General features: G+C 53.7%; 1 protein-coding gene across 4 annotated transcripts in view; it reads right to left on the bottom strand.

Moving 5' to 3' along the window:
- The window catches only part of OGT (O-linked N-acetylglucosamine (GlcNAc) transferase), a 257,459-nt gene that overhangs the window by 210,111 nt on the left and 32,488 nt on the right, over positions 1-14,860 (bottom strand). For all 4 annotated transcript variants that reach the window (XM_030208828.1, XM_030208829.1, XM_030208830.1 and 1 more), the window contains one exon: positions 4,239-4,434. In XM_030208828.1, coding sequence (XP_030064688.1) covers positions 4,239-4,434 — 196 coding nt within the window. The remainder of the gene's footprint in view (positions 1-4,238; positions 4,435-14,860) is intronic.

Here is a 14,860-nt window from a genome sequence, read left to right as displayed (position 1 = left end):
CCCCTATCCTTAGCAGGTCTCGCAAACACTGCAGAACCGCTGTCCTCTTGGCCCGCAATACACAGCAGGACTCGAGAACCCTACTGGTCCGAAGTAATTCTGGCCCACTGTGGAAGAAACAGAGAAAGCCGACCACCGATCTGCTCTCCTCCCAAGTGGAACTGCGCCCCATCATTGGGAGGCCCAAGAAGGAGCCCCCTGACGAGAGGGGGGTCCAGCCGGACGCCTCTCATTGCGAAAGAAAGAATCCTGCCCAAAACGAGGACACTGAAAGGCTGTGTTGGACCGCCCCGAGCAATACCATCGTGTCTCTCTGAAATGTGACCTCGAGGCTCCTTGCCTGGAAGAAGACTTGACTCTATCCTCCGGAAGATGCTGAGATTTGGAATCCCCCAAATCTTTAACAATCTTTTCTAGGTCTTCCCCAAAAAGCAATTTCCCTCGGAAAGGCAATTTTATGAGCCATTGCTTAGAGGCCGTATCTGCGGCCCAATGACGGAGCCACCGAAGACGCCGAGAGGAAAACAGTCAAGGTCATGAGTTTGGCCAAAGCATGGACCAAATCATACAAGGCATCCGCCAAGTACACCAGCCCAATATCCATCAGCGACATCTGAGGAGTTCCCAGCATATCAGAGTCCGAAATCGAATCCATGGCAGAATGTAGCCAACTGAGACAAGCTCTAGCCGCATAAGAACTACAAACAGAAGCTTGAAGTGTCAAAGCGGCCACCTCAAAGGCACGTGTTAGAGAGGCCTCTAGCCGTCTGTCTTGCATATCCATAAGTGCCACACCACCTTCCACTGGAAAAGTAGTCTTCTTAGTGACCGCCGTCACCAGGGCATCCACCCTAGGTAGAGCAAACTGCTTTAAACGGTCCGCTGAAACTGGATACAGCCTGGCCATAGCCCGGGCTACTTTCAGCCCCCCATCCGGATCCACCCACTGGGCCGAAATCAACTCTTCAATAGCTTCATGTACCGCCTTAGAAGGTAGTCTGGAACTAGCCATCTTGGGGTTGACCGCCTGAGAACCGCAACCTCAGGGTCCTCTATATTCAGGGCTTCCAGCGCCTGAGAGATAAAGGAGAACTCCTCCTCCTTATGGAAAATCCTCACGGAGGAAGAGTCCTCCGGTTGGTTAGTGAGGACACCGTCCTCCACCCGTCTGCTCCGAGAGTGCCACCACGGAGGGAGTTGCAGGTGACTGTATGCAGGACTACTACTACTTAACATTTCTAAAGCGCTACTAGGGTTACGCAGCGCTGTACAGTTTAACAAAGAAGGACAGTCCCTGCTCAAAGGAGCTTATAATCTAAAAGACAACATGTGCAGTCAGCTTACAATCTAATGGACAGCATGTACAGACAGTCAATTGGGGCAATCTAGATTTCCTGGATAGAGGTAAAATGATTAGGTGCCGAAGGTGACATTGAAGACATGGGCTTTGAGTAAGGATTTGAAGATGGGCAGGGAGGGGGCTCTGCGTATGGGCTCAGGGAGTTTGTTCCAAGCATAGGGAGAGGCAAGGCAGAAAGGGAGGAGCCTGGAGTTGGCAATGGTGGAGAAGGGAGCAGAGAGGAGGGATTTGTCCTGTGAGCGGAGCTTTCGGGTAGGAGCGTAGGGGGAGATAAAGGTAGAGAGGTAGTGGGGGGCTGCAGATTGAGTGCATTTGTAGATTAATAGGAGAAGTTTGAACTGTATGCGGTACCTGATTGGAAGCCAGTGAAGTGACTTGAGGAGAGGGGTGATATGAGCATATCGGTCCAGGCGGAAGATAAGACTTGCAGCAGAGTTCTGAATGGATTGAAGGGGGGATAGGTGGCTAAGTGGGAGGCCAGTGAGGAGTAGGTTGCAATAGTCAAGGCGAGAGGTAATAAGAGAGTGGACGAGCATTCGGGTGGTGTGCTCAGAGAGGAAAGGGCGAAGTTTGCTGATGTTGTAGAGAAAGAAGCGACAGGTCTTGGCTATCTGCTGGATATGCGCGGAGAAGGAAAGGGATGAGTCGAAGATGACTCCGAGGTTGCGGGCAGATGAGACGGGGAGGATGAGAGTGCCATCGACTGAGATAGAAAGTGGGGGGAGAGGAGATGTGGGTTTGGGTGGAAAAATAATAAGCTCTGTCTTGGACATGTTCAGTTTCAGGTGGAGGTTGGACATCCAGGCAGCAATGTCAAATAAGCAGGCCGATACTTTGGCCTGGGTTTCCGCAGTGATGTCTGGTGTGGAGAGATAAAGCTGGGTGTCGTCGGCATAGAGATGATATTGGAAGCTATGAGATAAGATCAGCGAGCCCAGGGAAGAGGTGTAGATTGAAAAAAGAAGGGGTCCAAGGACAGATCCCTGAGGAACTCCTACAGAGAGCGGGATGGGGGTGGAGGAAGATCCATGAGAATGTACTCTGAAGGTACGGTGGGAGAGATAAGAGTAGAACCAGGAGAGGACAGAGCCCTGGAACACAAATGAAGATAGTGTGGCAAGGAGTAAATTGTGATTGACAGTGTCAACTGCGGCAGATAGATCGAGGAGGATGGAGTAATGACCTTTGGATTTGGCAAGGAACAGGTCATTACAGACTTTGCTGAGTGCCGTTTCTGTCAAGTGTAAAGGGCGAAAACCAGATTGAAGCAGATCGAGGATGGCATGAGAGGAGAGAAAATCAAGGCAGCAGCTGTGAACGGCACTCAAGTATCTTGGAGAGGAAGGGTAGGAGGGAGATGGGGCGATAGTAGGAGGGGCAGGTAGGGTCAAGTGAAGGTTTTTTGAGGAGAGGTGCGACTACAGCATGCTTGAAGGTGTCCGGGACGGTTGCAGTGGAGAGAGAGACGATGAGGATATGACAGATGGAGAGGGTGACAGTAGGAGAGATAGTGTTAAGGAAGTTGGTGGGGATCAGGTCAGAGGAACAGGTGGTGCATTTTGAGGTGGAAAGAAGGTGGGCGGTTTCCTCGTCGGTGGTATCAGGGAAAGAGGAAAAGGAGGCCTGGGTTGGTTGGTTGAGGGAATGGGTTAGAGGGTGAGGAGGAGGAGGAGGTGATTTGGTAGTAAATTCGAGGTTGATCTTTTGTACCTTATCGCGGAAGTAGTCAGCCAGAGTTTGAGAAGAGAGTGGGGGGGGGGGGGGGGGGGGGGAACGGAGGGCCTAGGCTTTTTAAGGGAGGAGAAATCCTCAGGGGAAAAACCTCAAATCTCTTGGTTACCCCCAGACCCCCTGAGAGGATCAAAGGCCGAAGCTGTCACAGCCGCGTGAGGGGGGGGGGACAAGGCCCTTTTCAACAAAAACGCCTGATGAAGTAGAAAAATAAACTCTGACGAAAACCCCTCCCCCGCAAGAGGAGGTCGCAGCCATGGCACCTGCACCACCGCCCCCAGTGCCTGACGCCCTCCCCCCACCCCACCCCCGACTCCCCTATCAGTGGAGAAGCTTTGCCCAAAACTGGTACCGGAGCCAGCTCCGCGACCGATCGCAAAATGGGGCGGGAAAGCACGCTCCGTTGAGTCCCACAAAATCAGCGCACCCTGTGCTGCAAAGGCCCACCGCCGAACGCCATTTCCCGCATAGGGAACAGCGTTTTACCGCCTCCGCTGCCATTGCCCGCCCTTGAACAGGAACCCAGCAGGACTTACCTGGACCAGGAAAGCGCGGGAACTGACTACTGGGCCGAAGAGAAAAAAAAAAAAAAAACAACTCTCTGACTCCACTTTGAGGCACGCTTAGACAAGCAGGCAACAGAAAACAGGACTCGGACAACAGTAACACAAACCTGCTCAGCAAAAACACACTTCCCTGTGCTTCTCTGTTTCTCTTTTAAATAAATTCTATGGTTCTCTTTTTTTTTTTTTTTTTAGTGAGGAGGCAGAAAAACAGGGAAGGAAAGGAACAGCAAAAGCCTGTTCAGAGAGAATTTGAGGTGCAGCAGGGACCCAACAACTGAGTATGCTGCCAAAGGGGACACTACCAGTCCGCCACCCCCGGCTCAATCTGGCCACCGCCCAGGAGCTGGAGAAAAGCCGTCCACCACCTGCTGAGATAGAGACATACTAACTGAGGAAGGAGCTGGCCGTCTGGCATCACTGCCTTTAGTTTATCTTTATCTCCACCTACTGGTAGGCGGACTTAACCCACTAGTTCCTGGATTCATCTGCTGCAAGTGACAAGGAAATAACCATTCCTCTACCAGTTATACGCTATTCCTTACCCCTCATGAATGTAAATTCTTGAAAATAATCATACTTACACTGCCTTTTTCCTTAAGTGCGTTAGCAAGATTACAGTATGCATCAGGAAAATGTGGCTGTAGCTCAATGGCGCGTCTATAGGTATCAATAGCCAGATCTATCAATCCTTGTTCATAGTACACACAGGCTAGGTTTCCATGTACCACAGCATGGTTCGGACTCAGGCTCAGGGCACGCAAATAAGCTGCTACAGCTCTGCAACAGGTGAACAGGAATAATACAGTCAGTCAATCTAAATCATATTTTCAGCATCAAGCTATGAACACTAGGAAAAACTATATGAGAAACCCAAGATTCCTAAAACAGCTGTTGAACTTTTTCCAAACCTATTTACTTAGGTATATAAGCACTACCAGACTGGGACAGATCAAAGGTCCATCAAGCCTAGTATTCTGTTTCCAACAGTGGCCAATCAAAAGCATAATCTGGCAGGTTCCCAAAAGAATAAAATAGATTTCATGTTGCTTATCCCAGGATTAAGAAGGGAAAATTAGGTTCTTACCTTGGTAATTTTCTTTCCTTTAGTCATAGCAGATGAAGCCATTACGTATGGGTTATGTCCATCAACCAGCAGGGGAGATAGCACTCAAACTTTCACAATGCCCTCTTGGCCAGCTAGCTCCACTGCCTCTTCAGTATTTGAAGCTTCCAAAGCAGTATGACAAACCGCAATGGGAATCACAAGAGCTTTCCTCACAGCGAACGATGGCCCATCACAAGGGCATGAACTCATAAAGGAGGGAATGCACATCCTCCTGGAGGAAATAAACTCATCCTCCTTATTGTATAAGTGGAGGGGAACACACGCGCCTCCTGGAGGGAATCACACATCCTCCCAACACACTGGAGGGAATGAACTCATCCTCCTATTTATAGAGCTGGAGGGGAACACACGCGCCTCCTGGGGAGAATCAACACATCCTCCAAAAACATGCTGGAGGGAATAAACACATCCTCCTAAATTTAAACTGAACATGAATCCTGAAGATTGTTTTCCAACTTTCTCCCAAGGAAGGAACTTCAGGAAATTAGAACAGAACCTGAAAAACAGATTCACAGCATACAGACAATCATACAGGGAGGGCTCATGGCTTCATCTGCTATGACTAAAGGAAAGAAAATTACCAAGGTAAGAACCTAATTTTCCCTTCCTTGTCATCAAGCAGATTAAGCCATTACGTATGGGATGTAACAAAGCAATCCCTAGATAGGGTGGGAACAAGCCACACCACGCTTGCACTTGTGCACCAAAACGCGCATCCCTCCTGGCAGCCACATCCAGCCTGTAATGTCGGGCAAAGGAGAGCTTAGAAGCCCATGTTGCTGCACTGCATATCTCTTGAAAAGAGAGTGCTCCAGTTTCAGCCCAAGAGGAAGAAATCGCTCTAGTAGAATGTGCCTTAAAGGCGGAACCCTGCCGGCCAGCAGATAAGCTGAAAAGATAGTTTCTTTGAGCCAGCGGGCAATAGTGGCTTTAGACGCTGGAGACCCTCTGCGAGAACCGGATAGCAAAACAAACAGATGATCAGAAGTCCTGAAAGAGTTAGTAACTCGCAGATATTGCAGCAGAGTCCTGCGCACATCCAAAAGGTGCAGCTGCCCAAAAGATTCTGGAAACTCTTCCTCTGAAAAAGAGGGCAAGAAAATAGGCTGGTTTAGGTGAAAGGCTGAAACCACCTTAGGCATAAAGGAAGGCACGGTCCGAACCGTGACTCCGGACTCTGAAAATTGCAGAAATGGGTCTCTACAGGACAGCGCCTGGAGCTCTGACACCCGTCTCGCCGAGGTAATGGCCACCAGAAAAAACGGCCTTCAGTGTCAAATCTTTCTCCGATGCTCGCCGAAGCGGCTCAAAAGGAGATGCCTGCAGGGTTTTCAAAACTAGCCCCAGGTTCCAAGCTGGACAGGGTGCTCGCACTAGAGGTCGGAGCCGAAGCACCCCTCTAAGAAACCGTGCCACATCTGGGTGAGCAGCCAAAGACACGCCTTCCACCTTACCACGAAGGGAGGCCAACGCTGCCACCTGCACCCGCAGGGAATTATAGGCCAAGCCTTTTTGTACACCTTCCTGCAAAAAGTCCAGAATCGGCGAGACAGGAGCCCGCATGGAGCAATGGCTCTGGAAGCACACCAAGACTCAAACAGGCACCAAATCCTGGCATAAGCCACGGAAGTGGACCGCTTGCGGGCTTGCAGGAGAGTGGAAATAACTTTATTGGAATAACCTTTATCCCTCAATTGCGCCCTCTCAATAGCCATGCCGTAAGACCAAAGCGGCCGGCGTCCTCCATGGCTACCGGTCCCTGAGTCAACAGGTTCGGTACCAGAGGTAACGGCAGAGGAGCCTCCAGGAGCATCTGTCGGAGGTCTGCATACCAAGGTCTCCTTGGCCAATCTGGGGCGAAGAGGACCACTTCTCCTGGGTGCAGCCGAATCCGCAAGAGCAGGCGCCCTATCAAGGGCCATGGGGGAAACACATAAAGTAGACCCGGAGGCCAGGGTTGAGCCAAGGCATCCAACCCCGTCGAGCGAGGATCTCTCCGTCTGCTGAAGAAGCACGGGACTTTGGTATTGGCACTTGTCGCCATTAGATCCATCACGGGCTTGCCCCATTTGGCACAGATCTGCAGGAATACTTCGTCTGCCAGCTTCCATTCTGCTGGATTGATCTGATGCCTGCTCAGATAATCGGCCTGCACATTGCTCTGACCTGCAATATGAGCTGCCGACAGACACTGAAGATGCAGCTCGGCCCAGTGGCAAATCAGTTCGGCCTGCGCGGCTAGTGCTCTGCACCTTGTTCCGCTTTGTTGATTTATATAGGCCACCGTTGTCGTGTTGTCCGACATCACTCTGACAGCCAATCCTTCCAGGGTCACTTGAAAGGCCAGAAGCGCCTGAAACACCGCTTTCAACTCTAGGCGGTTGATGGACCACTCCGACTCCTCGGGTGTCCATAGACCCTGGGCATGCTTCCCCTTGCAATGTGCGCCGAAGCCCTTCAGGCTGGCATCTGTTACCACTAGGCACCAAACGGGGAGCGTCAGCGGCATTCCTTGCCGCAGCGTGCTGTCCAAGAGCCACCACTCCATGGTGAGTCGGGCCGCAGGGAGCCAAGTAAGTCTGCATTGGTAATCTTGAGAAATAGGAGACCATCTCTGGAGTAGGGAATACTGTAGAGGTCTCAGGTGCGCTCTCGCCCAGGGTATCACTTCCATCGTGGCTGTCATCGATCCCAGCAGCTGGACAATGTCCCAAGCTCGCGGGCGGGGCATCCTCAGGAGCAGACGGACCTGATTCTGAAGCTTGCACTGCCTTAGCTCGGGTAGGAACACATAGCCCGAGACTGTGTCGAACCTGGCCCCCAAAAACTCTAGAGATTGTGAAGGGGTCAGGTGACTTTTGGCCATATTGACGATCCAGCCTAGAGATTCAAGTACTGAGACCACTCTGGCTGTAGCTTGTAAGCTCTCTGTTGCAGAGTCTGCTCGGATGAGCCAGTCGTCTAGGTACGGGTGAACCCTGATACCTTCTCGCCTGAGAAAAGCAGCTACTACCACCAGTACCTTCGAAAAGGTTCGGGGAGCTGTGGCGAGGCCAAAAGGCAAGGCCCTGAACTGGAAATGTTTTACCAACACCACAAACCTCAGAAACTTCTGGTGCGGGGGCCAAATCGGTATTTGCAAGTAAGCCTCTTTCAGGTCTAGAGACGTGAGAAACTCTCCTGGCTGTACCGCCGCAATGACAGAGCGCAGGGATTCCATGTGGAAATGCCGCACTCTCAGGGACTTGTTCACTTCTTTAAGTCCAGAATAGGGCGAAAGGACCCACCTTTTCGCGGCACCACAAAGTAGATGGAGTATCGGCCGCAGCCTTGCTCGGCGGGAGGCACCGGGGTCACTGCCCCTAACTGAATCAGACCTTGAAAAGTCTCCTCCACCGCCGCCCGTTTGACGGCAGAACCGCATCGGGACCCCACAAACACGTCTCTTACTGGGGCGTTGAATTCTATTCTGTATCCATCTCTGATCAGGTCCAGAACCCACTGATCTGAGGAAATCTTGGCCCACTCCTCGACAAAGAGGGAAAGCCGTCCTCCGATGACAGGCATCGAGGAGAGGGCCGGCGCACCATCATTGAGAGGGTCGCCCCTGAACTCCTGGTCTTGAGCCACCGGCTGTGGAACGCTTGTCCGAGCGAAAGGAGTTCCTCTGCTGACCACGGGCACGCGAAGTGAACCCAGCAGAACGCCCCGGGCGGTACCTTCTAGCTTCACGGAAGCAAGGTCTGTACGAGGAGTGGACCGCCTAGCCCTTAGAGGAAGGCCTCTGCCTATCTTCGGGCAGGGGTTTTGGATCACCCAGGCCTTTCACAATTTCTCCAACTCCTCACCAAATAGGAGAAGTCCTTGAAAAGGCAATTTCACCAACCTTTGCTTAGAGGCCATGTCCGCTGCCCAGTGTCGTAGCCACAGACGACGGCGAGCCGCCACTGCTACTGCCATTTGTTTAGCCGAAGCTCTGACAAGGTCATAAAGGGCATCAGCCAGAAAGGACAAGGCCACCTCCATCCGCGGAGCCACATCCAAGAAGGGCTCCGCTCCATCTCCGGGCTGAGCCACAGCCTGTTGCAGCCAAGCTAGGCAGGCTCTAACAGCATAACAGCTGCATGCAGACGCCCGAACGGTGAGACCTGCAATTTCAAAGGACCGTTTCAATGCTGTTTCCAGCCTACGGTCTTGAACATCCTTCAGGGCAACACCTCCTTCAACAGGGAGGGTAGTTCTCTTTGTCACCACAGTGACTAGGGCATCCACTGTAGGCATTTGAAAACGAGCCATATGTCCCTCACGCAGAGGGTATAACTGCCCCATAGCCCTGGAAACTCTCAAAGGTCCCTCGGGGTCAGCCCACTGAGCCAAAACAAGCTCTAGGATGGAGTCATGCAAAGGAAAAGGCCCGAGCAGCTTTCTTGGTACTAGCCCATCCTGGGATTACCTGAGGAGGCCATGCCACTGTCAGGATCTTCAATCGAGAGGGCCTGCAGGGTATCTGAAATAAGCGCTGGCAGCTCATCATGGTGGAAAATCCTCACCGCGGAGGGATCATCCAGATCCTGTGGTAAATCCGCACCCGACTCTGGTTCCTCAGACCAAGAACGTCTGTCAGAGTTCTCCGAATCCTCACACCCCGACCACCGGGGGGGGGGGGGGGAAGGTGCACCACAATCTGAAGGGGAATTAACCCTTCTGCGCTTATCTTTAGGCCAAGCATCCGGGGAAAAAAGCCTCACTGGGCAGTCCCAGGCCAGAATCCATCGGGGGGGGGGGGGGGGGGGGGGCAATCAGAGGAGCCTCAGGCGACCCCTGAGGAAGGGCTCTTTTCATCATGTATGCTTTATGCAGCAAAAGCACAAAATCCGGGGAGAAAATCTCACCCTGGGCACCCAAATCCTGTCCGGTGCCAGCCACTCCTGAAATAAACTGATCTCGAGGTGCCCCACCCGGCTCAGGACTCTCCGTGTCCACGGAGGCCGCGCCATGCAGTGTAAGCAAAATGGCGCCCGCTGCCAGCTCAGAGCGGGAAGAAACATCGCTCGCCATGCTCGGGCCGGCTCCTACGCCAGTACAGCACGATTTACAGAGCCCTGCTGCTGATTTGCGCTTGCCACAAGTGGAACAGCACTTTACATTGTCCGCAGCCATCGCCGAAAAACGGCGGTAAAATCCAAAATGGCGGTTTCGCGCCAAAATCGCCCCGATCGCGGGCCCACCCCGGAGAAGTTGGAAACCCCTCTTACCTCAAAGGAAGGGTATGATACATACCTGTAGCAGTTGTTCTCCGAGGACAGCAGGCTGATTGTTCTCACGACTGGGTGACGTCCGCGGCAGCCCCCACCAACCGGAAAGAAGCTTCGCGGGACGGTCGGCACGCAGGGCACGCCCACCGCGCATGCGCGGCCGTCTTCCCGCCCGTGCGCGACCGCTCCCGCCAGTTGAATGACTAGCAAAAGATGAAACACACAACTCCAAAGGGGAGGAGGGAGGGTAGGTGAGAACAATCAGCCTGCTGTCCTCGGAGAACAACTGCTACAGGTATGTATCATACCCTTTCTCCGAGGACCAAGCAGGCTGCTTGTTCTCACGACTGGGGTATCCCTAGCTCTCAGGCTCACTCAAAACAATAACCCAGGTCAATTGAACCTCGCAACGGCGAGGGTACAACAGAAATTGACCTACGAAGAACAACTAACTGAGAGTGCAGCCTGACCAGAATAAATTCGGGTCCTGGAGGGTGGAGTTGGATTTACACCCCAAACAGATTCTGCAGCACCGACTGCCCGAACCGACTGTCGCGTCGGGTATCCTGCTGGAGGCAGTAATGAGATGTGAATGTGTGGACAGATGACCACGTCACAGCCTTGCAGATCTCTTCAATAGTGGCTGACTTCAAGTGGGCCACCGACGCTGCCATGGCTCTGACACTATGAGCCGTGACATGACCCTCAAGAGTCAGCCCAGCCTGGGCGTAAGTGAAGGAAATGCAATCTGCTAGCCAATTGGAGATGGTGCGTTTCCCGACAGCGACCCCTAGCCTGTTAGGGTCGAAAGAAATAAACAATTGGGCGGACTGTCTGTTGGGCTGTGTCCGCTCCAGATAGAAGGCCAATGCTCTCTTGCAGTCCAATGTGTGCAACTGACGTTCAGCAGGGCGGGTATGCGGCCTGGGAAGAATGTTGGCAAGACAATTGACTGGTTAGATGGAACTCCGACACCACCTTCGGCAGGAACTGTGGGTGGGTGCGGAGCACTACTCTGTTGTGATGAAATTTGGTATATGGAGCATGAGCTACTAGGGCTTGAAGCTCACTGACCCTACGAGCTGAAGTAACTGCCACCAAGAAAATGACCTTCCAGGTCAAGTACTTCAGATGGCAGGTATTCAGTGGCTCAAAAGGAGGTTTCATCAGCTGGGTGAGGACGACGTTGAGATCCCATGACACAGTAGGAGGCTTGATAGGGGGCTTGACAAAAGCAAGCCTCTCATGAATCGAACGACTAAAGGCTCTCCAGAGATGGCTTTACCTTCCACACGATAATGGTAAGCACTAATCGCACTAAGGTGATTCCTTACTGAGTTGGTCTTGAGGCCAGACTCTGATAAGTGCAGAAGGTATTCAAGCAGGTTCTGTGCAGGGCAAGAGCGAGGTTCTAGGGCCTTGCTCTCACACCAAACGACAAACCTCCTCCACTTGAAAAAGTAACTCTTTTTAGTGGAATCCTTCCTAGAGGCAAGCAAGACCCGGGAGGACACCCTCAGACAGACCCAACGCAGCGAAGTCTACGACCTCAACATCCAGGCCGTGAGAGCCAGAGATTGAAGGTTGGGGTGCAGCAACGCTCCGTCGTTCTGCGAAATGAGAGTCGGAAAACACTCCAATCTCCACGGTTCTTCTGAGGACAACTCCAGAAGAAGAGGGAACCAGATCTGACGGGGCCAAAAGGGCGCTATCAGAATCATGGTGCCGCGGTCTTGCTTGAGCTTCAGTAAGGTCTTCCCCACCAAAGGTATGGGAGGATAAGCATACATGAGGCCGGTCCCTCAATGAAGGAGAAAGGCATCTGACGCTAGCCTGCCGTGTGTCCGAAGTCTGGAACAGAACAGAGGCAGCTTGTGGTTGGTCTGAGAGGCAAAAAGATCCACCGAGGGGGTGCCCCACTCTCGGAAGATCTTGCGTACCACTCTGGAATGGAGCGACCACTCGTGCGGTTGCATGACTCTGCTCAGTCTGTCGGCCAGACTGTTGTTTACGCCTGCCAGGTATGTGGCTTGGAGGAGCATGCCGAACCGGCACGCCCAACGCCACATCCCGACGGCTTCCTGACACAGGGGGCGAGATCCGGTGCCCCCCTGCTTGTTGAGTAATACATTGCAACCTGATTGTCTGTCCGAATTTGGATAATTGGTAGGACAGCGATCTCTGAAAGCCTTCAGTGCGTTCCAGATCGCTCGGAGCTCCCGGAGGTTGATCTGTAGATCCTTTTCCTGGAGGGACCACAGACCCTTGGTGTGAAGCCCATCGACGTGAGCTCCCCACCCCAGGCGAGATGCATCCGTCGTCAGCACTTTCGAAGGCTGCGGAATTTGGAATGGACGTCCCAGGGGTCAAATTGGTCCGGATGGTCCACCAGAGCAGTGAAGTGCGGCCAACTGGTGGAGAGGCGGATGACATCTTCTAGATTCCCGGTGGCTTGGAACCACTGGGAAGCTAGGGTCCATTGAGCAGATCTCATGTGAAGACGAGCCATGGGAGTCACATGAACTGTGGAGGCCATATGACCCAGAAGTCTCAACATCTGCCGAGCTGTGACCTGCTGAGACGCTCTGGTCTGCGAAGCCAGGGCCAGGAGATGGTGGCCCGCGCTTCGGGAAGGTAGGCCTGAGCCGTCTGGGTATTCAGCAGCGCTCCTATGAATTCCAGAGACTGGGATGGCTGGAGATGGGACTTTGGGTAATTTATCACAAACCCCAGCAGCTCCAGAAGTTGAATAGTGCACTGCATGGACCGAAGGGCTCCTGCCTCCGAGGTGTTCTTGACCAGCCAATCGTCGAGATATGGGAACACGTGCACTCCCAGCCTGCGTAGGTACGCCGCCACCACCACGAGGCACTTTGTAAACACTCGTGGGGCGGAGGCGAGCCCAAAGGGCAGCACACAATACTGAAAGTGCCGTGCGCCCAGGCGGAATCTGAGATACTGTCTGTGAGCTGGCAGTATCGGGATGTGAGTATATGCATCCTTTAAATCCAGGGAACATAGCCAATCGTTTTTCTGAATCATTGGCAGAAGGGTGCCCAAGGAAAGCATCCTGAACTTTTCTTTGACCAGGAATTTGTTCAGGCCTCTCAGGTCTAGGATGGGACGCATCCCCCCTGTTTTCTTTTCCACAAGGAAGTACCTGGAATAGAATCCCTGCCCTTCCTGCCCGGGTGGTACGGGCTCGACCGCATTGGCGCTGAGAAGGGCGGAGAGTTCCTCTGCAAGTACCTGCTTGTGATGGGAGCTGAAGGATTGAGCTCCCGGAGGACAATTTGGAGGCAGGGAGGCCAAATTCAGGGCGTATCCGCACCGCACTATTTGGAGAACCCACTGGTCGGAGGTTATGAGAGGCCACCTTTGGTGAAAAAATTTTAACCTCCCCCCGACCGGCAGATCGTCCGGTACGGACACTTTGAGGGCGGCTATGTTCCCGTGGATCCAGTCAAAAGCCCGTCCCTGGCTTTTGCTGTGGAGGCGCAGGGGGCTGCTTAGGCGCACGCTGTTGACGGGAACGAGCGCGCTGGGGCTGTCCCTGTGCCTGACGAGGCCTTCGGGCCGGCTGGTTTGTACCTACGCTTTGCAAAAGAATAGGGTGCAGCCTGCCGGGCCCGGAAAAACGTCCACCTGCTGAGGTGGATGCTGAAGGCGCCCGGTGGGAGAGCTTGTCGAGAGCGGTTTCCCGCTGATGCAGTTGGTCCACCATCTGCTCGACCTTCTCACCAAAAATGTTATCCCCCCGGCAAGGGACGTCAGCCAGTCTCTGCTGGGTGCGGTTGTCCAGGTCAGAGGCACGCAGCCATGAGAGCCTGCGCATCACTATACCTTGGGCCGCAGCACGAGATGCCACGTCACAGGTGTCAAAAATACCCCTGGACAGGAACTTTCTGTACGCCTTCAGCTGCCTGACCACCTCCTGATAAGGCCTGGACTGCTCCGGCGGGAGCTTCTCGACCAGGTCCGCCAGTTGTTGCACATAGGTCCGCATGTGAATGCTCATATAGAGCAGGTATGACTGGATGCGGGTCACGAGCATGGAGGATTGGTAGGCCTTCCTCCCAAACGAGTCCAGAGTGCGAGACTCCCGCCCCGGGGGCGCCGAGGCGGTATCCCTCGAACTCCGTGCCCTCTTGAGAGCAGAATCCACGACCGCTGAGTCATGGGGCAATTGGGGCCGCATGAGCTCTGGGTCAGAGTGGATCCTGTACTGGGACTCTGCTTTCTTGGGAATGGTGGGGTTAGTTAATGGTCGCCACCCAGTTCCGGAGCAGCGTCTCCTTCAGGACATTGTGCAGCGGCACCGTGGAGGGACTCTCTAGTGGTGATGGATAGTCGAGGACCTCGAGCATCTCGGCCCTCGGCTCTTCCACAGAGACCACGGGGAAGGGAATGCTGATAGACATATCCCGCACAAAGGAGGCAAAGGAGAGACTCTCAGGAGGTGAGAGCTTCCTCTCCGGTGAAGGCGTGGGGTCCGAGGGAAGGCCCGTAGACTCCTCTGAGGAGAAATATCTAGGGTCCTCCTCTTCCCCCCACGAGTCCTCATCCTCGGTATCGGACATTAGCTCATGTAGCTGAGTCCTGTACCGGGCCCGGCTCGACGTCGAGGCACCGAGGTCTCGGTGTCGTCGAGCGGTGGACTCCCGCGCCGGCGGGGACGGAGCTCCCTCCATCGACGTCGACGGGGACTCCACCTGCGTGGCAGTCGAGACCGTCCCGCGAAGCTTCTTTCCGGTTGGTGGGGGCTGCCGCGGACGTCACCCAGTCGTGAGAACAAGCAGCCTGCTTGTCCTCGGAGAATCTA

The sequence above is a fragment of the Microcaecilia unicolor genome, chromosome 7 (genome assembly GCF_901765095.1).
Source record: "Microcaecilia unicolor chromosome 7, aMicUni1.1, whole genome shotgun sequence".
In the NCBI taxonomy this organism is placed as follows: Eukaryota; Metazoa; Chordata; class Amphibia; order Gymnophiona; family Siphonopidae; genus Microcaecilia; species Microcaecilia unicolor.
The sequence above is the reverse complement of the archived record's forward strand: the minus strand, read 5'-3'. Positions and strand labels throughout refer to the sequence as shown.